At 38.6% G+C, this 27014-nt stretch overlaps 2 protein-coding genes across 3 annotated transcripts; one reads left to right on the top strand and one right to left on the bottom strand.

Moving 5' to 3' along the window:
* Nucleotides 1-644: 644 nt before the first annotated feature.
* LOC140941451 (protein saal1-like) lies at nt 645-14111 on the bottom strand. Its single transcript, XM_073390446.1, has 13 exons — nt 13711-14111; nt 12761-12844; nt 11801-11880; nt 11388-11447; nt 9744-9856; nt 8323-8452; nt 7661-7743; nt 6954-7121; nt 6162-6479; nt 5164-5339; nt 4218-4313; nt 2875-2961; nt 645-1550 (listed from the first exon to the last, which is right to left on the bottom strand). Exons 1-13 carry the CDS (start codon nt 14050-14052, stop codon nt 1542-1544), a joined length of 1746 nt encoding a protein of 581 aa, XP_073246547.1. The 5' UTR covers nt 14053-14111; the 3' UTR covers nt 645-1541.
* On the top strand, nt 14072-23103 carry LOC140941461 (transcription initiation factor TFIID subunit 11-like). Of its 2 annotated transcripts, XM_073390456.1 has the most exons (5): nt 14072-14358; nt 17931-18018; nt 18381-18480; nt 20142-20271; nt 21304-23103. In XM_073390456.1, the coding sequence occupies exons 1-5, from the start codon at nt 14087-14089 to the stop codon at nt 21305-21307; spliced, it is 594 nt and encodes a 197-aa protein (XP_073246557.1). In that variant the 5' UTR covers nt 14072-14086; the 3' UTR covers nt 21308-23103. The 2 variants fall into 2 exon arrangements, with proteins under 2 accessions (XP_073246557.1, XP_073246558.1); XM_073390457.1 differs by lacking the exon at nt 21304-23103 and having other exon boundaries at nt 20142-20275.
* The last annotated feature ends 3911 nt before the right edge of the window (nt 23104-27014 follow it).

Here is a 27014-nt window from a genome sequence, read left to right as displayed (position 1 = left end):
TTTTCGGTCACGCTTGCTTGCCTCCTGCCTGTGGGAAGTTTTTGATTGAGTCATTCCGGATTTTTAGTCATCTCCTTTGATAGCAGACATTGTAGGGACGCAGGGTTGAGATAACCCAGGGTTAGTGCGAAATATGCGGGAATTCAGATGTGAAAGCTTAAAATTCAAATTCAGTTTAATTCTTCTTGTCTACAAAATTGATGATTAGATGGTACAAAAGTAAAGAGAAAATTACCCATGAAAATGCTTTTAAACAAAAGAGAGAGAAACCTGGGTTAAAATTTAACCCTGGGTTAACGCTAATCGGCCTTCGAACAACACGGCCCTGGGTTAGCGCTAGTCGGCTTTCCAACAATTGGTTGCGATTTAACTGCTGTCCATATTATAGGGGTGTCCAAGAGACTAGAGTTGACGGTACTTGCTCGTGATGATTTTAAACGAGTGCCTGTAAACAGGCTAGAGCAGATTAATGCACTTAAACCATGAACAAAGCACAGTTGACTCGCTTCTTTTTGTACAAGGCTCTGGATAAAACACGGAACGTTTGCAACCAATCCTTTAAAAGGGTTTCTCAGGTAAAACAATTTCTGCATAATCTATGGTTACGGCATCAACAAAACGAAATCCATTTAGATAGTCGTGACTCCAAGAACATGAACACTTTATTTACAAAAAATACATTTCATTGTGAAAAGTGGAGTGTTAGAGTTCTTGCTTAAAACGATGTGATAAGCAACTCGACTTTTGCCCACTGCGTTATGTTGCAGACTTAAAATAATCAATTTTGGACAATAATCTACTTTTCAGAAAGGGAATACGTGCGAACTACTACGATAGGAATGTGATAAAAAAAAACGAAAATGAGATCTAAACAGGTTTTTCTAGCAAGATGTGTAGTTTCATTAACAAGCGGGGGTAAACTGACCACCTGGCTAACGTAACTAGTACAGTCAAGTTCCACTTGCTCGCAAGTAACGTAAAAGAAAATGCTACATTAACTGACATGTTTACTTTAACGCCAAGTTAAGGGAGATGACCTTGCTCTCCGACTTTTAAATACATGGACAAAATCCTGTGGTGTTACCATTTAAATGAAACCTCTTTGGCAGAACGCTTACAAATTACTATTTCTTTTTAAAAAAAGAAATGGCATTTTTTGCCACAATTTGAACTTTGCCCACTGTTGGGAGTGAAGGGTAACTTAGCTCTCTGCCTAAGAGGATCACTCGCGTAAAAAGAAATAGTCTCTGCTCACAAGGGTAGCTTAGTAACAGGAAAACCAAACTATATGTAACTAGTGCCACACTGAAAATTCACGTTTTGTTAATGGATAACCTGCCAAGAAAAGTCCCTGACTGGATAGTCGCTCTGCTTATGGGAGCATGATCTGACTTAGGAGGGAAATCTGACTGACTGGGTTACCTGCCTAACCTACTTGGACACTGTGTCTGTATGTGAGATCGTGATCAGTTTGACAGGCCTCACTGACTTGTTTTTAACAAGTAAGTATTCTTGTGTGTATTCATTTCTGCTTGATGTAGTTAGTGGACCTGAAAATAAAATAACAAGCTTTTAATATAAGCTGTAAGTGCAAGCTAAACATGAAATCAATATGTTATACAGGCTGGTCCATTGGGACCTGCAATGACGATTAGGGACCCAAATGGGTCGGGATCCGGGATTTGAAAGCAAAATCAGGGCGAGATTCGGGATTGAAAGTATTTGAGAGAGGTGGGATGCCAAAAATAACCCTCGGGATTACGGAATTGCTCGAAATTTTGGGTCAGGATTTACGGGATTGAAGAACCCTATTGAGGACCCTACAGAATGGTAGCCTGCAAGCAAGGTCTCCTTTTCGAGTGGTGGGAAAATTCAAGAGTGAGGGGGTAGGGGTGGGGGTGGGAAAGAAAAGAAGAACAAGATGACACCTTTCCTTCTTTGCCCCTCGCTCTTGCATCTCCTTCTGCAGGCGAACCTTGACTTCTCACGATATACCCCAAATGGAGAGTGTGATTTCAAGCTACACAGAAGGATAATCCCCTCTTAGCTGAATCCAATCACCATTAGCCAATCAGTAATGATTTTCCGTACATGCCAACTATTGGGCAGATATTCAAGTTCCGTGATCTCCACTACCATTTTAAGCTCACAATACCAAACCGTTCCTTTTTATCCTTATTGAATGCTACCAGACACTTCAGTCTGTGTATGCTGTGAAAGATTTTTACTTTCACATAACGTCAGCAACTTAAAGCAGACAGCTACTGCGAGATAAGGGTTCCATGGGTGACAACAAGTAGTTTGTGTATCATCTTAAAGAAGCCGATCAGGCCTCAATCTCCCTTACAAGGCCTGGGTGGAGCAAGGGTATAACATGGGTGCTGGGTGCAGTACGGTTGAAGTATGGAACAAAGGAAACGCAGTGGTGAGAGCATTTGCCTCCCACCAATGTAGCCCACTGGCTTAAAATCCCATTGCGAACGCAACATGTAGGTTAAGTTTGTTGTTGGTTCTTGTCCTCACTCCCAGAGGTTTTTCTCTGGGTGAGGTACTTCAATTTTCCCCTAGAAACGATCCCAGTAGTGCTGAACACAGAAAACTTTTTCAAGGCAAGAAATATAAACAGAATGAAAGCCTAAGTTACTGTAACACTTATTGGTAGCAGATGGAGGTAACAGGCTTCTGCTTAAGGTTCAATAACAGGGTGTCAATAATGCCATCTCATTGTTTGCTTGTAGTTAAGACATACAAAAATAATTAAAACGTAATACAGATTTAGCCTGTGTAGCAGACCATGAAGAATATAATGTCTTGTGGCCCATATTTCTCATGTACCTGTAATGTGAGCTGTTTTAGACCAAAACCACTTCTCACCTTATGTGTATATAGTCTTTCTGACAGCTTTTTGTGTAGGGAGGACAATTCAGATATGCTGAGTGTAGATTCTACCAAGTCAGATACCTGAAATTTCACCTTTCAATTAGGTCATGCAAGAGAAACTGATATACAAAATCTAACAGACTTCCCTGCCGCATTCACGCATTCATGGGAGAAAATTCAAAACTGGATTACTGATCTTAGGGCCTGATTACAAGGAGGGAGGGTAACCCTTGTGCTAGGGTTACCCTAGCAAGCAGGATAAAGATTACCTCTAGTTTATAAGCAAAATTTGAAAGGTAGGGTTACTCTATCATCTGGGTGAACTTTTAAAGTGAGACTGACAAGGGTGGATTTAGGGATGGGCCAAGAGGGCCGAAGCCACCCCTTTTTCTTTGAAATTTTGTGTTATTTTTATAGAATTCTCAGAAAAATAAAAAGTATCTATATAGCTGGCAAGTGGGCAAGTGTCCCGGCCACCGCTTTATGAATTTTCTGGGTCCGCCCCCTGACTGACTTGTTTCATCAAGCACAACAATTTAAGAAGACTAAAATAACAGTTCATTGTAAGGTCAAAGATTTGAATAAAATCTCAAAGATCTCTTTGGAAAACATGTTTAATTCTCACAAAAAAAAAACACTAAAAAATTATAATATTATATTATCAATGTATACCTGACAGAAAATACCTTACACTGTTCAGATGTTTAAAATTAAGCTCAAAAATTGGATAACTCCAACAGTTATGACAGAGCAATGTTGTCCCAGGTAGGTGAGTTATTCCTAGAAGAGCTTTTACAAGGCTGGTAGCATAACCCTCTTGCTCGGATAACCTTTGTACTCAGGAAAGGTAAGCATGGTACTAAGGTAACCCTACCTCCCTTGTAAACATGAGGCATCAAAAATTAGGAAATGTGCATGTGTTAGGGTAAACCTCCTGGCAATGAGAACCCTTTTACCTCGGTTACCCTCCCTTCTTAAAATTAGACTCTACTACTGTACTTAGATGCCACACACACAAAAACATATATAGATTGGATTCACCAGACAAAATAACCAAGGTTTATTGAAAAGAAAGCAATGTAAAAGGACCTCTATGAATACCGTTTTTACAAATGATCTGATCACTAGTAGTATAGATTCAACTTGAAGAAGTCACAATTTTTCAAAAATATAGTTTCAGGAAAATGCACACATTCCTTTCAATTTGGAATATTTAAATTAAAATAGTATTACTTTCCACAGAAAAGTTTACTCTGACATTGCTGTTGCAGAACAAACAAGAAGGATAATAACCATTATGCTCATACATAGTGGTCACAGTTAACAAGCTAACTTACCAATGTATTGTAAACCTTTATTCTGCTGGCATAATGAACAATCTTTTGCAGGAGTGTTTCATGAGGTGCTATCATGCTTGAAACACACTTGGGAGCCTGTAGATTAAAAGGACTGTGCTAAGATAAAGGAAAAATTCAAGCACAGGAGGTTCACAAAGCCAGAACTAACTAACTACTTCCCAGGGATGAAGGTTACACCAGCATTATGTGCCAATTTAAAAACCTCCTTCCAACCCAAGCCTCGGTGTCAAAGCGAGGGTAAGTGTGAAGAAATCAATAAATAAAGTATTATTATTGATACTAAAAATATTTATTTTTCATATAAATAAAGGAAATATCTGCCTGCAAATAGGATTTTTATGCCTATCCTTCCCACTGTAATTATAATAAATATTAATAGTAAAGTAGTCCTAGTGAGCCTAGGTGTGGGGTGTAGCGAATTAAGAAAGGTTATACCCCTCTGCACTTAAGAGTTAGTCATATGACTAGCATCTTTGGGTTTGACTCATTCGTCTGGGTTCAGCAGTGAATTAACACATGAATTTTCTGTCCCCTCACCTTTACTGAACCAGATAATGATCAAACAGTTTATTGAAAATACATATTTGAGTAAGAGCAACTATGAGTGCAGGCTCATTGCCATTTTCCTCCAATTGTTGTTGTGTTCTTTTCCTTTCAAGTAAACAGAGGTCACGATAGCCAGCATATGATCTAGCTCTCATTTATCATATTGGGATGATACAAGGGACTCGTCTAACAAGAAAGAATTAAAACTTGGCCTCGTTTTGAAAGAATGAGGTTTTTCTGGAACTTGAAAAATGGCCAACCAAAATGTCCTCCTTGCCCATTACCCAGTGAAGTTTCCCGCATTTCTGGATTCAACTCTTTGCTTATCACTGGGAAAAAGAGTTCACCATTAACATTCCTGGGCACAATTTAATCTTACCTTGGCTGATTCTGAGATAACATCTTTTAAAAAACCAGTTCCCACTGTAAAATATTGGTGATGGACATCTGGAATATCACCTTCATGACCTTCTTCATGGTCTGTTGCAGTTTCCATATTAAAAAGCTCATCTCTTGAAGAACAAGCTGCAACCTCTATTGATTCCCTTCTAGAACCTACAAAAATTTTAAATAATCAGAGCTGCTCTTGAAATTAATAATTATTAGTACCTCCTTGGTAGCCAAGATATTAAGGAGCAAAGGTTGTGTTGTAGTGGTTAGAGCACTTGCCCTCCCATAATTGCTGGAGGTTATGCCATTTGTTGAATGAGTTGATTGTTGGTATTTTATTCTGTCTTGTTCTATGTATGTGGGTATTTTTTTCAGTCTTAGTACATTAGTACGCTTAGTACGCCCATGTTCTATGCATGTTGGTATTTTATTCGGTTGGTCTTTTATTCCATTTTCATCTACATGCATGCATGGCTTTCTTCAGCTTTACCACAGAGCACAGCATGTAACAAAGACAGCTGATATTACACTCAGTGACTAAGGGAATAAAAGAGGCCCTCTCCCCACCTACCCTTCTGGATTAGTAAGTAAAGAGATCAGAATCCAGTATACACAAAATAAACTAACAAAGAACTTACTAAATTCTAAGTATACTTGTCCGGCGTACTAAGCGAAAAAAATTCAAAAGAGTTGCCTAGAATGGGCAGCATATGCTCAGGGCTACACTCACCCATATGATTATATACATATTCACACGACATACAAAAAAGCAAAAAAGTTATTGGCTACTAGTGATAAATTGTAGTTATGATAATGTGAGTTCCCCACATAAATATGAACACATACATATCAGTTTTCATTTCTGATTTAATCTTCACTATGTTCAGGGTATTAGTATGACAGATGTCCACATTACTGATTCCAGAGTAACACACAGTATTGATCTGTAGGATCTAGTGTTTGATTATGCGAGAGGATTGACCATACCTTCTACTTCATCAGCTTGTTCTTCTTTTGGGTTTTCTGTGTGATCACATGAAGATACATGTACATCATTTCCTTCGTTAGCGTTCTTTTCCCTTTTTATGGCACTGCTATTTCCTGAAGGCTGATCACTAGCAGTGTTAGTCTCAGAATCAGTTTTCTGGTTGCCAACAGGTTTTTCTTCACGGCTGAGGCTTCTTTCTAATCTGTTCTCCTCATTTTCAGAGAAGGAAAATCTATTTAAGCTGCTTTTGCTTCTTTTACGATGAATCTTACATGAATATCCCAGAAGGCCCAACAGAACCTTCATGATTCTTGGCTCTGTAAGTTACAAAGAAAAGTATTAGTAACTAATATATAATACAACCCTTAACCCGGCCTTTAAGTTACCACATATCTTTAGGGGTGTCTCAAGTCCAACATAGCACATTATTATTATAGCCATGTAAAAATCAGCATGAAACTGGCTAAGCATCCAACTAATTTTATAGGTGGGTTGAGCATGATCATCTCGGTGAGTGTGTAGTCCCGAATAGGACTGTTGTTGACAGTGACTGATGTTTCGACAACCTGTGCGACAGTCATCTTCAGAGTCAAAGTGACTGGTACCATGTCAGTTGATGGTATTAACGATATGTAATGAAGAATCCTGGTATGTGTAGAAAACCGGGGTATGTGTTGAATATCTTATTAATTTTTTCAGTCATTCTGATATTTCACTGAAATCTCTCACAAAAGAGTAAGTTCCAATGAAATTTTCTAGACAACCCATTGAAAATACATCATGGTGCTCACCTTTTTCCATGGCTTTCAAAACACTGATGGGATAAGCTACAAGTATCACATTCAGAACAGAGAAGGACTCCATAAGGGACACTTCACGGCCAACAATAATCCCCCCTTCATCATGTCCACACTCAGCTACAAAATGGCACAGCAGTGGAACAACTGACACACAACTCACTAGCAAGAAAAATAGGAGAATTAATTTGTTTCAATCAATCAATCTATCTGTCTATCTATCTATCAATTTAACAAGCACATGTGAAAATCTCTGGTATCATAGATGCAAAATTGTCTCAACAAAACAGCTTAAAGAGTCATTTGTGAAGCAATCGCGAATATAACTGAATCCTTCTTGAAACTATGTTTTAAAAGCTGCATAATTTTGTAAGAAGAGTCAAATGATATAGTAATTCATTACATGGTGATCTCTTGCCCTAGAGAACCAACATTTGCGGCCTTTTTTGTTTGTATTGCAGGTAATTAGTCACATGATTAAACAAAATGACCTTTTCATGTTTTTCATGACTGGGAAAAATCACTAATATTTTTTACCATCTGAATGTAACGACTACCTAGTAGTAATGGCTTAACCCTAAAGTAGCTGCCCCTTTAGCCTGCTAAATTAAAAAGCAACACGGGCTGTTACATTTCGAATTCTATCGTACAATATTGCTCCCGACCTTTGTGCTTAGCTAGTACTACCATTTTTTACTCACCCAATCCTTGTACGCCTTGTTCAACTGTGGAAATCATCTGAAGAATATGGAGAAGGGTTTCTACAATGTGAAGCTGCTCAGATCTATGCAATATGAAAAACAAAGGCAAAAATAATTAAACTTTTGTTTAGAAACTTTCACCACTCAAATCTCAACCCCTTTCTCCACCTAGATCAAATCACAAACTTAAGAGGTTAATACCCCCTACGTACAATTTATTACCCAGGAGTCTCCTAAATATGACACACATTGCCAAGTCTTTCATACAGGTGAACAAACCTCTTGCACTTTTCGCTTTTCAGTGCTTTACGTTGGAATGAGTCAATATTCACCACCAGAGAGAAAACTGTTTTTGAATAAAATTATTTTTTCACCACGCTAAATGTTTAGGAACCTAATGGTTCCAGGAAAAAAGTTAATTTCATGCTCTAGTACATTACATGTATATGTTGTGGTTCAATTTTATCCTTGGTTTACATTTTATTTTCTTTTGTTTCAAACTCATTATCGTACATTACCATACCCAGAAAGAAAATAAAATAAAATTTAAACCAAGGGTAAAATTGAACCACAACATATATTCCAAGCGACTGTCTATGACTTCCTTGTAATAATTATTAAAGCACCCATTCTCACAGAAATAAGTTCATATTTTGCTGTACCTCATATGCATCTGTTTCATAGCTTCACAAACAGCAGTCACAAGTGGTAAATCAGCCCAAGTTCTTAACATTTCATCACTTGAATCAAGAACCTTGTCCACCACTTGGGAACAATTGGTCAGGAGATCCACTTTAAAATCAACAGCACAATTTACACGCCAGTGTAAACATTAGTGGTAATCAGTGTAAAAAATAGATGTTAACAAATATATATAATTTGTGAAAAAAAATTTTTTTTTTTTCAGAAAAATGTTAAAGATGAAAAGTACCACAGTCTGACTGACTTTTTTCATGAAACAGATTTGACTAATATTTAAGTACTTCAGTGAAGGTTTCCTTTTTTGACACTATGTGGTAACATTTTTTTCTTTATTACATGTAACCTCTTATTTCACCTTGACAGCATAAGTGTTTACAACTGACAACCAAAAAGTCCGCCCAATTTGGCCTATACAGTATCAGGTTTTTTGCAAAAAATATGAACAAATCAAATGTTGAAAAGAACATGTATGTCACTAATCTACATAAAAGCAATAGCTTTTTGCATGCATTAATTATTAAAATAATCTAATAGTGGCAATCAAAAGCCGTAGAATTGCTGAGAAGCAAATATCCGAAAAGCAAACCCGCTTACATTATTTTATTGTGTTTTTACTATTGTGTGGAAAACAAAACATAACATACAATAAAATAAAAAGTACATTTGCTCGTACTTTAGAAATTTATACATCTGAGATATGGGGCACGCTGGAAGAGTGGATTTTGTTGATGATTGTAGTACACTGGGCTTAAATTTTTATGCTGATGTAGTTGGTCCTTGTATAATAATAGAATAATTTATTATATGTGGCTAAATGAAGCTAAATGAAATTTAGGTTAAGTTACACTTGAGACATTGCTGGCCAGCTGTTTCTTGTTGGAGATATGCACCCTTTTTGCATCGCACGGGTTCGTGGGTATTTTAACAGCCAGGTCAGGCTACTATGTTTGTGTGTTGTTGCCTGTTGTGGCTAGTGCTGACAGAGTGTTTTTCTGCTCCCTTCCCTTCCCTCCCCCTACTTACAGTAAGTATATGGTAAGTACATGTACATGTATGTTAGGTTCCACTGGTTAGCAGTGTGACGGTACCTGGGTGGATGCCACTCTCAGGATTGTCAAGGATACGCATTGGGATCATTATACTGTTAACTGGAAACTGCCCACCTACCCCTCCCCTGAGCCAACATTTTGCCCTTGCACTAGGATGCAGTTTGGGGCTACACCAACCTCACAGGCACCTCCCCCACAAGCTCACCTCTATTGACGAGTTTAATCAGAAATGCTATTTCTGTGGCTCCAACAGAGAACGATGAGCATAATCTAAATGACCCTTTAGACATTATAAACAATTTGCCTATTTTACCAGTAACTAAAAAACTCACCATTCAAAGAGTTTTCCAGAATGTACATTAAGTTCTTGAATACTGTTTCAGTTTCTAGCACATCCATCCATTTCAGTAACACTTCATTGTTACTCAAACACACGTGAATCAGCCTAAAGAATAAGCGGAAAGTTGAGGAATTGTACTATTATTAAACATGTAAGACTATGCTCTCAAACAATGAAAAAGGAATTGATCATTATTCTAGATAGCACATGAGTAGAATGTAAGGTTAGGTCAACAGAGAGAAAATTAAACCCTGGTATCACACTTCGCCAATCAGTTTAGGTGCAAAGAGTAGGAAAACTGCAGCTAGCATGTACTACTCCAAAAGTCATTTGACTAGGTTCAAAATTTTTTTTTACAAGCACGATTGATTACATTTCTTCTGTAATTTTATTTTGATTTCTCCGAAAAACTTCACTTGCCCATTGGGCAAGTTAAGAAAAGAATTCACTAGCCCAATAGCAAAGTCCACTAGCCCCAGGATATCAGACACTACTTTCTCTGCATGCTGCAGATTCTTTTCCTAGCCTGAATTTGCAATCCCACACTGTAGTAGCTTATACATTATAGACAGGGAAAAACTTTTGATGCTAGAATTTGAACTTGCACCTATCCACATATTATCAAGTGATAAGATGATCCTTTTGAGTAAAGCCAATTCAACCCATCATTTGAAACTGAAACAGTTCCCACACAAATTGAAATACAAATAAAGGTAACAAAAAGTCCTGTGAAGTTATCAGTGGAAACATTTTTAATGAAAAAATTAAAGCAGAAAAGAATGTGAGTTTCCAGTTTCTCTTTCCTTCATAGCTAACTCTTGTGTTGACATTGTTCCTATGACAACCCATCCAGGTTAACTTTGCATATTCCTGAATTGGATTGGAATAAGCAAAAGGTTGAGGTCTACAGCGCAACTATTATCTCATACCCAGATCTCTTATTGCTGAACCCGAAGGTGAGATCTGGTCAAGTAAGAAAATTCAGTTTTTCTGATTGGCTAGATTGTGAGCAAATGATGTGAGTGTTGTCTCCTGCGCATGCTATGGTGTGTGCAATTCATTCTTTACAAAGTCTTCAGTTCTGTTCAAATAAAATATTTTCACTGAAGAAGTAGTTTTTTTAACTCAATATATCTTGTAAAACCATTTTTATCTTATCTTTAAAGACATTTTAAAACTCTCTCAGTATCAAGATAGACTTTTGAAAAGGGTAAAAAAATTCTCGCATAGAAGTTGACACATACTGCTTTGAGGTCTCAGCATGCTATGATAATTAAATTTAAATTCACTGCCGTGTTGAGTAAGTTGCTGTTACAAAGAACAACAACAACAAATTAGTTGGTTCACACTCAAGATGCACGTAATAACCACGATTTGGTAGAAAAAAACTTTACAGCTCTATCAAATTGAGGATTTATTTCAAGCACAAGCTCTTGCATCGCCTGTCACATTCCTGACAGGCAATCATGTGTACAAATCAGATTTGAAGAGATCTCTCCTTAGGCCTCATTAATAAGAGATCTGGGTAAGAGATTACCCCAACTAATGACTCAGTAATAGAGACTAGATTCAAACTGCTGACCTTAAGGTCTTAGGTCTAACACGCTTACTGTACATTGATACGTAATAACATTACCTGGTCACCTCTACCAAAACAGGTGCATCAGGTTCATCTAATAATGCTGCTACAAGGTTCCTGAAAAATAATGATAACAAAAACCATTTAAGAAAAAAACCACGTTACCATTTTTCTTGTATTCCTTAGTTGTACTGTGTTTAGATGCCTACGTAATTTAACCTTTATGTCTTGTAAAACTGAGCTGAGATTAATAAATCATCTTGTCTTGTCTTGTCTTGCAACTAACTGACAAGAGTAAGGTGCATTCAATTCAAATACACTGTAGGTGGAATTGAATTTTTCAAAGCCTACCTTAAATTATTATCTACAAATCTGGACCATGCAGCTAGAGTAAATAAAATAGTACACCCCGTATATTACATATATGTAATATCTAGATGCCATCATGTTATTTAATTTCAAAGTCTTACACAAGCTCATTGTTTCTCATCATCTTTGTGCAAACTTCATGGGAGCATGCCATATTTGCCAGAATGCCAACACAAATTTCCTATGTGTAACAAGGGAAAGATCAGTAAGACAAGTCTTAGTATTTATCATAATAATGTTAACTTGAATGTTATGCAATAGAATACACTATAGTGATCTGTATTTTCTTTCTTTCCTTTTGATCCCATTTAGGATTGACGAAACCCCTCAGCTACTTAAACAGAGTACACTTTCACTATAGCATCAACACCGGGTGTGGTGAATGTACAATAAAACCTTGATGAGATGCCGAGACCCTTGCTTTAAAATGCAAAGCAAAATGAGGCCAACATCCAGTCATCTTGAATGAATAAGCTTTATCAGTAAAAGGATTTATTATATGGCCAAAAAAAGAACTTTTTTTTCAAACCCAGGCAAGAAATCTTGAGTGGGCAAGATACAACCTGTACATGTAGACCCATCTTGCCTGCTGGGATAGCCAGTCAGAACAGAGGATTCACTATATCTTGCCCATTTAAGGATTCAGCCACAGAACAATATCAGGGTTAGGATATATGTTAGAATAAACCCGAGATGTCAACCTCTGGAGATGTACATATGTAAAATCTGGGACTCTCTCTTTTGTGTTACCCCCCTCTCCCTCCCCAAACATCAATGGCCAACACCCCTCCGCTCACCACCACCACCACTATAACCACCAGATAAACTCATATCAACCCAGTCCCCAAATAATCTACATCTACATCTACATTTAGTAGTCAGCAGAAACTATGTACAGTTATCATGTTAACGTTAAATTAAGAAGAATAAGATTTAAAATTTTGCAAAAAAAATAAAATAAAATAAAATGAAGTAAAAATGAATAAAAAAGAAATAAATAAATAAAAATAAATAAGTAATAATATGTGTACGGTCCAGGACTTGTAGACATCTACACTCACAGTCACTCTTGCACTCTGAGACCTCAAGACAGCATCTAGGAGAACCTCAGTGGTTTCCATTTCCTCCAGAAAGGTAGCAACATCCTGTGGTTTACATGTATAACAAAAGGCAAAGTCCTTTCTTATTATAATATTTTCAAAATATTTGGTACAATTGTATAAACAATATTCCTAACAACTTTTTAATGTCATTCCTCAAGGTGTAAGAAAGTCAGTTTTACAGATTGATATTTGGGCAAGCTGTAGCTAGCATGCACTAGTCCAAATGTCATTTCAACTAGCCTAAAAAACTTTTTGACGAGCAGGATTGATTACACAGTTTTTCTGTAATCTGAATTCCTCAAAAAAACTTCACTTGCCCTTCGGGTAAGTCAAGAGCAATATTCACTAGCCCCGGGCTATTAGACACTACTTTCTTTGCACGCTCACGGTACATTCATTCATTCATACCTGTGCACAGGACCTTCCATTTTTATGCCAATCTCCCCCTATGGATGAGCATCCTTGGCAGATAACAGAAGAAATTTGTTTTTAAAGGGACCAAAAAAAGAGGGGGGTAGGAGAAGTTTTCTCAAAGGGTTCTGACAAAAGAGTGAGGTGGTAGCAATCTGCTCATCCAGGGTGGGGGGTGGGGGGTTCGGAAAAAAAATCGAATGTCCCCACCACAGCTGGAATGCTCAGGCTCCCTTAAATTTTCTTTAGAGCATAGCCTTGCGTAGTTCCCACAGAAAACTGCTACATGAATACGAAATGACTCTTTATCCACCTAATTTTAGGAGTTGGTTCAAAGTGGCAGGGTATTCTGCATTTTAGCCCATCTGCTCGTTCATACATACGCGCACGATACGCGTATCCACGACATGTCACGCATTCCCGAATCAATATATACAGCTCTGTAAAGATCGACAAAAATTCGAAGAGTTTTTCAATTTACAAATCAAGTAACTCACCGCATTCATGGACATGTCCCAGAGTTCACACAACTCTCTTTCAAAATCATCGTCTAGCTCGTGTGAATGAAAATCTTCAACTTCGCGCGCTGATTGTTGTTGTTCGCGCTGTTGTTCGTCATTCGCAAAATCATCCTGCGATCCCTCGGCGTTAGCCTGGACGGACTGTATCAACTTCATTAGCGTAGCTAGTACCCATTTCTTGCTAAATACCGTATCACCTATATTGTCGCATTGTATTAACTCGATTTCTTCAGCAGATAAGCGCGGTGGAGAGGGATTTCTGTCGTCCATTTCTCTGAGTCCTTTTCTCGGAACCGTTCGGAACTTGTCGGAATCCATCGACTGTTCGTCGAGAAAGTTGGGTCCAGTCCCAATGACTGGTCTCAATGAAAAAGAAAAGATGGCGGACGGCGTTACAGAAAGTGGTATTTTGAAACGAAAAATGGAGGAAAATAACACTCCGGACACAAAAGATAAAGAGCTAAGCTCACCACCAGCTAAGGTGCGAGCCATAGGGGAGAGTACAAGTGATCCAGCTACTTCCAAAGCGAATGTTCTTGATGTGACGCCTAGCACTAGTGCTGCCAGTCAAAACACTGTTACAGAAAGCAATAGTGAAACGTCTGAAGAACGAGAGAAAATGCAGTAAGTAATCGATTTATCGCTGTCTAATTCGATCAGTGAGTGTCAGTTACATTACAGTGGTAGATTAGCAATGTTCATGCTTTGCAGAAAACATTCTGTCTTGTTTCCTGCAAAGCATGGACACCGCTAATCCCGGGGTATCTAATCGATGATATAGACAATCGATGACAATCGATATCAATCAATACCAATCGATATCAACTAATCGATTGATATTGATAATCAATGACCAATCGAAGGCGAAGATTCATGTCGTTATCAATTGGTATCGATTTTCAATAACAATCAATAGATAAATTAAATTGATATCAATTGGTTGCAGATTGACAGAATCGGCACATAAATATCACATCTTTGTACGCAATTATTGTAAACACATTTCATTTTAATGCTTTGAAAGTTAACAGGAGAACTATACTCTCTTCTAAATCTCTTCAATGCCCATCCACATGTATCTGTTTTCCTTTGACAACTCAAGAGTTTGTTCCCATTCTTGCCTCCCATCCACATGTATTCCATGAAAACGTTAGCCAAAAACAGAAACGCGTGATGTTTGAAAGCGTTATCCAAAGTGGAAAACTTTTTAATATGTGCGGATATGGGTCAATACTACAGACTTGAAATGCAAAGTGGTAGCATCATGCCTTCACAAATGATAGCCTTTGACAATGCACCTTATGTATATTCAGTAAAGCCTCTTACCGCTATTCTTGTGTAGACATAATGTCACAGAAAGGCCATGAAGGGCAAGTGGGTAATTTGAGTACATGTGCAACAGGGTATATTCTTTGGGTCAAGAAGACTGGGTCAGAATATTGTTTTACCAATTTCACCCCTAGGGCCTCCTAAAAATTGCAGATGATCGACAGGTAGTGTGTGTGATGTCTGTCCGAAGTTGCTGTGCCAATTCATAGCAATCGATGAACAGTTTTTGTGTGGTTATCAATTGATCATCGATTGACCAATAACAATAATGATACCAATTGACTAAATTTATCGATTGATATCGATTGATCGATTGGTTTTCCAATCATCGATTTCCATCAATTGGATACCCCAGGTGCTAATCTACTCACCCTCACACACTTTATTAACAATTAACGTTTCCATGAAGTCCATTTCCGCCTGCAAATAGCAGGTGCTAGTCGAGGCAAGCGGAGATACAGGGGTACAGCAGTCAGTGATAAATTATAAATAAATAAATAAATTCATAAAGAAGTACATACTGTAAAGCTTAGACGTAAATAAATAACGTAAAATCAACCACTTGTTACTAACAGTTACTGGTAAAGATAACTGTGAAACTTAATTGGGCTACTGCTCTAATTTAGCTAACAATAAGAAGGAGGAAAGAACAATGATCATAGGGAAAGAGAAGAGAAAAAAAACCCTCCTTTTACAAGAAGATTTTACCAAAATGTTAGGGCTGAATGACCAAATTTTTAAGAATATGTTAAGAATAAACCCATAACTGAGGCCAAGTAATAAAGTGCTCCCTGTGGTATTCCCATTGGATGGGCAAAGTGAACAGGGATCATGCACCAGTCAATGTTTAGACCCAGGGGAGGGGGGTTGGGCATTCCCTGGGTAGTTGACTCAATCTCTTCTCCTTTGGTTGGGAATAGGCCATTTGCAGTAAGAGGTCATGTAACAACGTTTTTATGAAAATGAAAGTTATATGATTTTGCCTTCAAAAATACGATTATTGGGTCATATCCTAAACAAAATAATAGTGATTTGTCTTCCAAACCTGCACCATTTTCTTAAAATGAGTAAGTTCATAGCTGGTCACATGACGAAAAGGTGATTTTTAAAATTATGAGTTACCTCTTTCTGAACGCAAATTTTTCACTTAAACATCAAGGAAAATGTTGAAAAGACGACGTGGTAACATTTACAGGACATCTGAGCATAACTATCAAACGTTTAACAAGATATAAGCAAAAAGTAGTTTTGGCCGCCATATTGGAGGGCAAGAGTATGCCCTCCAACATGGCAGCCAATACAAATCATACTACTTTGTTGACAAATCCAAGTGCCATAAAATATCTTCCTTAAATGCATTAACTCTCAAATTTCTGTTCTAAGATATTTTTTATGTGCTCTGTCAATTTTTGACATCAGCAGGATTCCACCTCATTGTTTAAAGGATGCATTGGTCATGTGACCTCTTAGTGCAAGTGGCCTATAGAAAAAGATTTGACAAAACTCAAGATCCCAGGGGTGGGGATGTTTGACAAGGGTGCTCGAGAGCCTGGAACTAAGCTAAGCTCTAGACCTGCCATATTGAAATTAGCAAGAAAAACCTGCCTGAATTGTCATAAAGGTTTGTGTTCACCTATCATTCACCTGTTTCCTTGGATTTCTGGAAAATTCTGTTGTAGAAAGTATGGGAGGTGAAAAGGCTTAAAAGAGTCTGTGGTAGCCAGTAGCTTAGAGGAATTTGCTTTAGAAAAGGCTGCACAATGATAAGCTGAAAGTTAACACAGCATAGCCCGTTTTTGAAGCGCATTAGGTAAACGGACTCGCTCTAACAAATTTCTTGCTAACTAGTTTGAAGTGCGTTAATGTGGACGCTTATCTCTGAGCTGTACTGTATATAAACATGGATCTAGTAAATTGTATCATGTCTAGTGAAGTAACATATTTAATTCTTTTGATTGAGTGGAGAAGTGCAAGGGTTGGCATCTTCAGTGCTGTGTTGGCTTTAATTGATACTGATGACTCACGCTGAAGTGCCCTCTCTTTTGTTGCAGAGGATCTTGGTGTAGTTGAGGGAGAAAAGTTGATTGTATGGCAAGGATGAATGCATTGCAAAATATTTAAGGGGCATGAACATTATAAAATCATACATTTGCCTCCAGGGAAGGGGTATTCGACAACAGCAATAAAATTGGCCCTTGGGCAGGGAATTTGATTTGAAAATGGAGTAAAATGACAAATTCCCCTGGGTATACTGAGCCCCCCTACCATGAGGCTAAACATTGACTGGTGCATTAAATAAATCCAGATATACACTGATTGAACCAAACATGCTTTTAATGGCTGTCAACTAATTCTCCTAATCTACTGCAAATGCCCTAAAAGCAAGTGTTGTGCCAATGCACTACACTTCCCATCTCGGATAATCAACAACAAATAGCCGAAGGTGGGGGAAATAGAAAAGGATTACAATGTACATAAGGGTATCAGGTCAGGAATGGTAGAGAAGAACACCGTGGTCTGTTCACTTACAGAGGTACTGATGACATGAACCCAGCTGGCTCATTTTGCTGGGCTGGCTTGCTTTGCAAAGATCATGTCATGTTTATTAAAATGTAACAAACATCAACCTTGTGAGTACATGACAATACAGCCCGATATAGTTATATTATTAGCTGTTATCCCTATTTCAAGATGGCATTATACTTGGATAAAGTCACCTACGCAAAGCAAGCGAGGCTGGCTTATATTATAATTTAAACACCATACTTAACTGTCAGTCATTTTCCCTGCAAAATTATTAATTTTTTGTTATTTGTGAAGTTCACTATGTTCTATTCTGCTTGACTGGTGTTGGATATTTCCTGCAGGTTGCTTGTGTCTTCATTCTCAGAGGAGCAGCTGAATCGTTATGAAATGTACAGGAGAGCAGCTTTTCCCAAGGCAGCAATAAAAAGGGTAACTGAATATAGACTGGTCATACCTTAAGTTTGATAAGTACACATGTCACTGCAATTGTGCTCAATTACCACTCATCAGAGATACAATGTGCAATGCAGAGCCTGAGGGTACAGTGTATGTCAGTGCTTCCTTGAAACAACCTCCTCAAGCACTAGTCTTACACTACATTTTAACCAAGGTCTGCAGCTTGGCCATATTCTATATATTGCTCTGACCAATATGATATCATCACTGACAAGATTTCCATCATGTTCCAAATTTTGAAATTTTTTGGGATTGTGTTCTGTATGATGCATTTTCTCACTATTTAGCGAAACAATTTCTGCTTTTTTGTTTTGTTTTTTGTTTTTGTTTTTCAGCTCATGCAAAGTGTAACAGGTGGGACCTCCATTCCTCCTAATGTTGTTATAGCCATGGCGGGAATAGCAAAAGTCTTTGTTGGTGAAGTTGTTGAGGAAGGTTTGTGTATGTTTTCTGCAAATTTTAACTTTCTATGTGTTGCATCATTTACTGTGCTTTTCACAAACATGTGAACTCTAAAGTTCAAAAGGTGCCTTCACAATTGCGTTTTTCGCTGCCGTCAATCATAATTACGATTACAAGCAACGAACCGTGAAACACACAAACACACCAAATGGATCGAAATCCACAAATCACAAATCATGACCTCTTGAACCCGTGATAGTATGGTTTTGTTTCCTAAGAGGTCCGTTAAGATGATTGACGGCAACGAAAAACGCAATTGTGAAGGCGGCTTTTGAACTTCAGAATTCGCAGGTTTGTGAGAAGCGTAGTAAAACAGCTGATTTTAAAATGAGGTAATATAGTGCAGCAAGAAAGTGGCAAACAAACTTCAGGCAAATTAATCATGAATGTTTTAAGATGTTGTTTGTGATCTGTAATCATTTATTAAACAGGCACATGGTAAATGAAATCTGCTTATTTGGTCCTCATCAGGATATTGAAAATGATTTTGTTGTACTGTTTTTAAGCAGGAAATCTAAACTACAAATTGGCAAAGCAAAGTCTTTTCTTAAATGATTCATGATATTACACCACACAAAATAGATAATTACTCAGCAGTGCACTTTTTAATACAAACTGAGGTAAATTTGCTTTAATTCACGGCCATGGTTTCTCAAGTTAACCCATAGACTCAGGGCAGACAGTTTTGATCTTCTACAGTTTTGCTTATTCATGCATGTTCCTTTCCTGTAGTTCCTATGTGAGTTTTTTCTTTCATCTTTAAACAATGATAAAATTATTTTGGTATTTCGTTCAGAATAAGCCAAATAAGTATTGACATTGTCTTCATGTTTAATGAAATAAAACCTTATTTTTTTAAGACATTTACCGGATGGTAAATGCAGTTAATGGAACATGACGCCCCAGAGGTGTAACCTGACTAATTCTGCGCTGATGTATGCTCAGTTGTATCTTGAAAGCCTCATTCATTAAATGAAAGCACTCTATTCTTTAAGTGGTAAACAAAAGCTGTTCATGGCTGGAACCTTACCAATTTGTTAAATGTTTGTCTTCGTATATATCTCAACATGGCATAGATTGGTCCCTGTTTTCTAGGCCCTATTCTTGGGTTGACTTTCATCATGATAAGATAGGTAGCCTATGGTAGAACGGTATCTATTAATCGAACTTTCAGACACTTTCTGACTATAAAAGGACCTGCCATGCTACACCTGGTCATTATTTGATTAGCTTTCACAAAAGCAAACAGTTACAGTTATGTTGTTACTCACCCCCCCCCCCCACCCCCCCCCCCCTGCCTTGGAGGAATTGTGTTGTGTTATGTATCAATAAAAAGTTGGGTGGGTCTCTCCTCTCGGTTAAGTCTGTGTGGTGATTTCCCCCAAGCTTTTGGCGTTGCTTGTGTCTTGCCATCTTCTTCCTTTGGCTTACCCCACGGTAGTGGGGTGATTAGTGAGGCTTGTGTTATTTTGTGTGTATAACCCGAAGTCGCTTTGACCTGCCACAGGGCTGTGTCCCCATCTTATTACGCCATCTTGTAATTGTTGTCTTATTTACCCTGCATGCTTGTTTTAGTTGTGTGACTCTTTTTAAGCAGAATAGTGACATGAAGTTGTGATTTTGTTGGTAAACAGCTTGTGACACTATGGAGCAGTGTAAAGAGAAAGGGCCCATCCAGCCAAAACATCTTAGAGAAGCTGTGAGAAAGTTAAAGAGAAAAGGCCTTGTTCCAAACACTAGATATCAGAAACGACTCTTTCATAGGTAAGACATGGATAACGCCGTGAGCTTTCATTTTGTAGAACGTGTATGCGTGTGATACCACAAATTCTATCAAATTCTCTCAACTTATCCTTCAAGAAAAGTATGGAGATCAGTATGGAGAATTTGTTTGTGGATATTGGGAATGAAAGGGTTAAAACTATAAAGCCTTGCTGGCGCCCGTCCCTTCAGGGCTCTGACCATTCTTTGTTTCTGAACCTAAGAAGATTGCCAAAAGAACTACAGTCTAACTTGCATCTACCGGAACTTTTAAAAAAATCACCTTCATCTATCCCCTTGGGCCTCGTGGCACACAAGGCCTCCATACAGTGTCTCCACTTTTCTCATTCGTACATTCCAGTTTCCAATCTTCATGATGTTTTTGTGGTTCTCCAGTGGCCTACTCAGCTCATTGGTATCCTGTTGGGCCCCCGTGCGTCTGAGAGTCACGCCTTATTGTGAGGAATGGTCACAGTGTTTCCTTGATACAAGTGAATTTCCTCTGCCCCTGGTTTCTGAAATAATAGGGTTTAATGGGAGAGGCTTATCAGCCTTCAGCCCAACTACCAACCTGGGGTCGATTTTATAAAACTTTTTCAAGTGTAACCATTGTTTTAGAGGCTGAAAACAGTCATAAATTACACAAGTAAAATCTTTAGTTAACTGGCCCCTGGAGGAGCAGGCGACTACACTTACTTTGGTCTCAACCCTTCGACCTTTTCGGCATGAGTTGCTCTACCAGGAGTCAAAGACTCCAGCCGACATAGCTCTATAGGTCATTGAGGCACGCAAAGGAGGTGGTCTCTTCGGACCGCTGAAAAAGAACCTAGCCAGACTGTTTTGGTGATATGCTGTATCCTTTGTCCACTTGTAATAGCTTTACGGTCATTTCGCCCCGGTTACTTAGCCCCCAAAGTAACCTTAAACATCGCTTAAAGAACGAGATATATTGCGCACTGAAGTGACTCGAAAATAGGGGCTAAGTAACTGGGGCGAAATGACCGGTTACTATCTAATATGGTTCTATTTCTCCAGGTAAACTGTGTCAGAAAACAGGGCGGTCCACGTCGGTGGTAACATCTCCAGTTACAAGGATCTACAACTGGAGTCAGTGAAAGGTACCCAACTCCGCGAAAAGGGATTGTTAGGGTCGGTGGATGGATAAAAAAGACAAGGGACACTCTTAGCCTCTTGAGGCTAAGAGATCACGAGGAACGAAATTTACAGTGTATACGACAGAACTTCCTTACGGAAGCAACTGGGTTCCTTTTCATTGCATTCCTTTTCATTGCACGCAAAGAATTTCTATTATATCTTACGCGTAAAATAAACGGGCTTAAAAAAACAGGCATCGGCGACTCGCCTAACTTGAAAAGAACTCACCACTTCTTTATAATAATTAAACGAGAGGGATTAGCGATGGTTTAGAATGGGGGAGGTTAAACGTGGATTACAAACAACAAACGTGAAAAGTTCACACTAAAGGTTTCAAACCGCAGGAACCGTGTTGTTCAAATTGCTTCGATTGGTCAAAGTGTCTCCACCAATGAGCGATTGCACTTTCAGAGTTAGTATATTTGTTTTTAATGAAACGCAAAAATTTGGTTTTATCAATTCAGCTACTACCTTCAGCTGCATCTTTAAGAGCTCTAGCATGCGTACCTGGCGGATTGTTTCGCCATCGGGACAAAAAAGCTGCGAAAACGCGCGCGAAGCGACGTCGCCGCTCTTTCGCGTGCGTTCTCCCAATTTTCTGTCTCGCTAAACAAACCGATAACGCTACCAACGAGGGGCTAGAGTGTGAACCGTCACTTTTCAATCTTTTTACGGTGATAAATTTTATTTATTATCTTAGTTGATCAAACAAATTTTTTGTTTCACTTCCCACCAACACAGCTCCTCATTATATTAATAATATTTTCTTTCAAAGCTAACTCTATTATTCATGTCATGTTTGAAGTGAGTTTTTCGGGGTTTTTGGAGTGACGGATTGTTTCTTGGTCATTGACACAGTTGCCGGGAAAGCTGACGTGTCGACTGATTTATGTATTCGTGTCTTTTGTAAATAAGTTAACAAAGAAAAATCGCGCTATCATCACTACTGCTCGTCGAATCATCACAGTTTTTGAAGATTCCCTATCAAGAAAAAGAGAGAAAGTCACAACAAGTTTTCTTGCTAATTTCCTCCTCTGTGTTTCGGTTGCGCGACACTTCACACTATTGTTTACACCGACGAGAAGGTTTTTTTTAATACTAACAAACTCAACGTGATCCCAACTTTAAAATCGTGCCTTTCATGAGCCCAATCCTCACAGAATATTTCATCCACTCAGAGCAGTGGAAACCCGAGTTAGACGGTTTCCCCTTTTATAGCGTTTTTCAAACTTTAGGAATTAAACAGAGAAATCTTACTACATGTATTTTTCAAAACTTAAACGTGTATTCTTCTGGTCGCCCAGACAATAGCCTAGAACGAATTTCTAATTTCACTATTTGTTTAAAACGTTTTACACGCCGAAGCGAGTGACGCATTTTTTATGAAAAAAACAAGCACAGGTTAGGAATAGATAAATAGGTCTCCATTAAACATTTCCTTCAGGATACGAGCAATCAAAATTTTTTGCGTTCGAATTTCAAACTCGATTCATTGTTTTCAATACTTCAATTAGCAGTGATTAGTAGTCATAAAGCGTTTCTACCTTCAGGTCATGTGACACCCAATAATATTACACGTTGTCTCACAAATTTTGTCATCATGTTTACGCGACCTTAAAAGGCAGGAGTAATAAAATGTGTATATTGATAATAAAGTAAAATGGTTGTATATTTGTTGTAGCTTTGGGGGTGTATATGTGATTAAAGACATTCACAACGGGTAAATCACCTTGGCCTCTGAACGAACAATGTATCGTAGCTGTCTGTCGCTACTTGTAACTGCAAACGGTGGATGAGAAATTTAAACAAGCGCGTAAATCATGTTTGTTTAGACGACTACTTTGCATATGTTTTGTCTGAGACGGATTAGCGTACGTTTGCCACTTTGCCGGACGCTTAAAAAAACACGCACAGTCATACACATACGTGGGGAATTTCTTTTGTGTGTAGACACTTGCCGTTTCTGCTTGTTTAAGTGATAAAAAAGAAAAGATCTCTACAAGGTAAGGGTTACACTAAATAGTATGGGCTGATGTAGGAAAATCGTCCCAGACGTTAAATTTATGTTAGAAGTAAGTACCCCACAGAGCACGTGTTCTCTTAACAATTTCCATATTTTTCCCTCTAGGTTGATTTCATGCGAGCGCTTATTTGCTTTGCGTTGTTTTCCTGTTCCTTTCCGTACATGTCCTGTCAGTAATAGTGCTCGCATTGTAGGTGGCCCGTCTTAAAATATTCCCTAATTAGTAAAGGATTTAACGAAGCTGTAACCGATTCTGGAATTACATACATTTCATAACTATCGTACTGGTGAATGGTTACTTCGTTTGGATATTTGCACCGGCTAGCAACAATCGTCATTAGGCCGTCCTCTTTAAATACCTATTATAACAGAATGAAAAGAACTAAGGAAAATAAATTTAAAGAATATTCCCCGATACTTCTTATTTCTTGCTTAGTTTTGTCACTACTAAATGCACTGGGGACGTTTCTGTGTGATACTGTTCTCGACGTGAACATGGCACACGGCTTAAAAGCCATTCAGAAACGCAAAGCGACATAAAAGTGGATGATTTCCAATGTCGCGTAATTTTTAAGTACGTATGCGTGTAAAATTTAAGAGCCAAAATCAGAGGAAATGTATGAAAGGTGGCTCGGCGCAAACGTAAAAGTTGAGCGAGGTTCAACTTTTGCGCTCACGTGCCACTTAACATACATTTCCACTTTTTATTTACGTATGTAAATTTTACGCGCTTACGTACGTAATGGGATAAAAACTCAAAGAATTGAACTGCAAAGGTTGCCAGATGCAATATTGACTGTTTACGCAGAATCAGTAGTATTCCTTCTGTTTCTAGACGAAATTGGATGTAATAAATAATCAAAAGGATAATTACTTCCTTGATAATTTCATTTTTTTTTCTATACGCAGCGTAGAAACTATAACAAATCAGCCAAGTAAACAGACAGTTCTTATATAATGCGGTCGAAACTTGCTAGAAGCGGAAGCCGCATCAGTTCCAGCGTTCGTCAATATGATGACATCTTTCAATATAACTCTTTGAAAAAAGGGATAACTTGTTCTATCTTCCACTGTACGATCTCGGGTTATACTATGCTAATAACCTGGACAATAAAAATGCTATAGGGTTGGGGGCTTACTTCATTAACGACGTCTGGAAGAGTGAAAAGCTAAACCGGCCTAGCAAATCGACACAAATAAGGCTCTTTCTTGTCTTTTAAGCTCAACATTAGGAATATGTTTCAATATATTTCACGAAATCCACTATCCTGCGTAGCAGCAGGCTTTTCTCATAGACTTGCTCACAAGTCGAGCTTTTGAGCGCGTAGCGCGACAGTGAGCGCGAAGCGCGAGCGAGCGAGCGAAAGCTCGGGTCCTACCACACCAGACCAGAAAACCATGCGAACGACTTTGAGAAAGTCTAGCTTTTCTCAGTGTGTTTTTCGTTCGTGTTTCGTAAAGTAAGTGCTCAAACGAGAAAACGAGGGGGTGGAGGGGGGTGGGGGAAGAAGCGAGAGGAAGAAGGCAGAGAGAACAATCTGTCTGTCTTCTTTCCCTTGGCCCCTTCCCCATCGTTTTCTCGTTTGACTTCGGTTTATAGCTTTTGCGCTGCTGTATCCCTCACTTCACAAAACACAAGCGAAAACACCAAAAAAATTGCCTTCTACGCTAGAAATCCATAAATATAAAGGCAGAGGAGCTGCCTTAATTCAGTTGACCAAACTTTTTTTCTGAGGTAGGGGGGACGTCTGTACACAGGCTAACCTCTGGGATTCTTAAAACAAATCTGTTAAAAACAACTTTTTTCGTTTTGTAAGTTGAATAATAATAGTAATAATAATAATGATGATAATAATAATAATAATAATAATAATAATAATAATAATAATAATAATAAAAGTTTCTCGCTTGTCTTGAAATAATTTTGGCAAATGTTCATCCCTCACCTCTCAACGGCTTCAGAGGAACACTCGTACACCGCTAGAACACACGACTGTACAAGGACAAAAATAACAAGAAAGCCTCTTAAAAAAAAACGCTCACTTGGACCGTGTGAGTTAGGCTTACTACGTACTGAAACACTGCACAACCTGCTTCAAAGCATTTTGTTGGCCCACTTTAATAGTTCGCTTACTATGGGTTTCAGTATGAAGAAAAGGGCTACAGTAACTAACAAGAAACCCTGGCGCGGGAAAACCAATTGTTTTGCATCTGAGATTTAAGTCCTGTTTAACAGTAAGTGCGCAGATTGTTTTCAAAACGCAACTTCTCGAAAGGTCACCTGGAGAGGGTCGGGAGGGGTATTTTCGGGACCAGGGATTTGAGAAAACGCAAAATCTCTTGACGGGAAACGGGATTTGACTGCTGCCCGGGAAGCGGGATTCATTCAAATTTGGGCTCGGGATGCGGGATTTTTTGGGGGTCTGTTGGGAAATCGGGACTCGTACTTGCGGCAAATGTGAATCAAACAGGCGAGCGTCCGGTAACGTCTCCTATGAAAACAAATATACAGAGTTATCTTGGTAATGATTATCTAATTGAAACTGTCAAGTTTCGGCGTCAAACGAGTGGATCCAGACGACCCCCTATTTCAACCTGATACACTGAGGGAAGTGTCCGGTAAAAACGGTGCCAGCAAAACAGTTTTAAATTACTTGGTGCTTATGTCTTTAATTGCTCAAGCTCTTTTCACGTACTGTAAATCTTGAAGAAATTATTTGATCACTTGAACTTTAGATATCGCAAACAGTATAGTGATCCCATCTCTGCTCCCGTGAACAAGATAGTGATGACGTTATTTCGTGCGGTCACAGACTTGTCTTCTAAAGCCTGTTCCAGTTCCAGCCGCAAAGAATAGTTAGTAACCCTCCTCTCTCTCCCTCTTCCTTTCTTTCTCCTTTCCCCCTCCGCTTCGTCATACTGAGGTATGAAATTCAAAGCAATTTATTTTTTGCAAAACACGTAAATTTAAAATATCAAACGAAAGAGCCAATCTCCATCTTACATTTATTGGCTTTTACAGCAATTAGCCTTTTTTAATGTATGTATTTTGGAGAAAAGAAAAAACGAGATTCGGGAAAGCGATGAAAAATAGAGCAGGGTGCGGGATTTCGTGAGAAAGGTGCACGAGCGCCGGATCAGGACGCCCCTTCCAGATCCCGCTAGGAGTATGGAATCATTCGTAGCCAGTACTTAACGCATGCGCCAAACCCAATACCTGGTGATCCATTCTCGGCCAAAGTCACTCTCATCCCCAGAGCCTGTCGTTTTGGTCACGTGGTCTTCAAACGACCACTCGCTCGTTAAAAATTAAGTCGAGTGGCTCTAAGCACGAAAACGACCCCATTGCTTGCGCGTACATTCATGCGCAGGAGAGCTTTGGGTTCGAGATTGCAGCCGTCACATGGCGTTGGGTGGCATGGTAGTGAAAAAATCCCAGAGCTTTTCTGCGCATGATCGCCAGATAGGCAGAAACAGAAGCCGTTGGGTGGAGATTGGTAGAAGATCCAGCTTTTTGGTCTTGTTCTTGTATATTAAAAACAGCAACAGAGCAAAAAAATATATACAT

Source organism: Porites lutea, chromosome 6, assembly GCF_958299795.1.
Source record: "Porites lutea chromosome 6, jaPorLute2.1, whole genome shotgun sequence".
In the NCBI taxonomy this organism is placed as follows: domain Eukaryota; kingdom Metazoa; phylum Cnidaria; class Anthozoa; order Scleractinia; family Poritidae; genus Porites; species Porites lutea.
Note: the sequence above shows the minus strand (reverse complement) of the source record. Positions and strands in the feature narration are given on the sequence as shown.

What these genes read in the sequence shown, in the direction of transcription:
- LOC140941451 (XM_073390446.1), bottom strand. Translation starts at nt 14,052, where the DNA reads ATGGATTCCGACAAGTTCCGAACGGTTCCGAGAAAAGGACTCAGAGAA. An exon ending in ATGAGAAACAATGAGCTTGT is followed by an intron (nt 11,448 to 11,800) that starts GTAAGACTTTGA and finishes ATTATTTTTCAG; the next exon opens with GAACCTTGTAGCAGCATTAT. An exon ending in ACAAGGCGTACAAGGATTGG is followed by an intron (nt 7,122 to 7,660) that starts GTGAGTAAAAAA and finishes TTTTCTTGCTAG; the next exon opens with TGAGTTGTGTGTCAGTTGTT.
- LOC140941461 (XM_073390456.1), top strand. Translation starts at nt 14,087, where the DNA reads ATGACTGGTCTCAATGAAAAAGAAAAGATGGCGGACGGCGTTACAGAA. An exon ending in GAAGAACGAGAGAAAATGCA is followed by an intron (nt 14,359 to 17,930) that starts GTAAGTAATCGA and finishes TATTTCCTGCAG; the next exon opens with GTTGCTTGTGTCTTCATTCT. An exon ending in CCAAGGCAGCAATAAAAAGG is followed by an intron (nt 18,019 to 18,380) that starts GTAACTGAATAT and finishes TTTGTTTTTCAG; the next exon opens with CTCATGCAAAGTGTAACAGG.